The sequence below is a fragment of the Octopus bimaculoides genome, chromosome 26 (assembly GCF_001194135.2).
Source record: "Octopus bimaculoides isolate UCB-OBI-ISO-001 chromosome 26, ASM119413v2, whole genome shotgun sequence".
In the NCBI taxonomy this organism is placed as follows: domain Eukaryota; kingdom Metazoa; phylum Mollusca; class Cephalopoda; order Octopoda; family Octopodidae; genus Octopus; species Octopus bimaculoides.
In genome coordinates, this window is record NC_069006.1 from 20,496,650 (window position 1) to 20,497,259 (window position 610).

The following is a 610-nucleotide window of genomic DNA, read 5'->3' on the forward strand; positions in this document are numbered from 1 at the left end:
AGTAGGTTTCCCGAACTCGGTACCTGGGATCGTGTGGTAAAGGTTTGTCATCTTTTGTCCAGTTATATTTCGGAACTGGTTTGCCTGTGATCTCACATTCCAGACGAACAGTATCTTTTTTGTAAGCTGTGACATTCTTCATTGGTTCGTTGACCTCAACAAAACCATCTGTTAAAAAAAAAAAAAAATCAAAAATCAACCAAAGAAAGTGAGAAATAACGAACCATAAGAAGCTACAGGTGAAAATTGTGTGTGTGTTTTTTTTTTTTTTTCTTTTTACCTGAGAGTGGGATGATTAGGGGAAGGAGAAGAAGGCTAAATTCTTGAATCGATATTAGAATATTAGGTGGGGCTGTGCGGTAAGTTTGCTCCCTAATAAAATGGTTCTGGGCTCAGTCCCATTAAGTGAAACCTTGGGCAAGTATCTTTTAATATAGCCTTGGGCTGACAAAAACCTTGTGAGCAGCTATAGATGAAAACTGAAAGAAGCCTGTTGTATGTATGTGTGTGTGTGTGTATATATATATATGTGTGTGTGTGTATATATATATATATATATATATATATATGTATATGTGTGTGTGTGTGTGTGTATATATATATATATGTG

At 35.4% G+C, this 610-nt stretch overlaps 1 protein-coding gene across 1 annotated transcript in view; it reads right to left on the reverse strand.

Moving 5' to 3' along the window:
* The window catches only part of LOC106869009 (inactive tyrosine-protein kinase transmembrane receptor ROR1), a 23,037-nt gene that overhangs the window by 16,348 nt on the left and 6,079 nt on the right, over nucleotides 1–610 (reverse strand). The window contains exon 3 of the mRNA XM_052976927.1: nucleotides 6–168. Coding sequence (XP_052832887.1) covers nucleotides 6–168 — 163 coding nt within the window. The remainder of the gene's footprint in view (nucleotides 1–5; nucleotides 169–610) is intronic.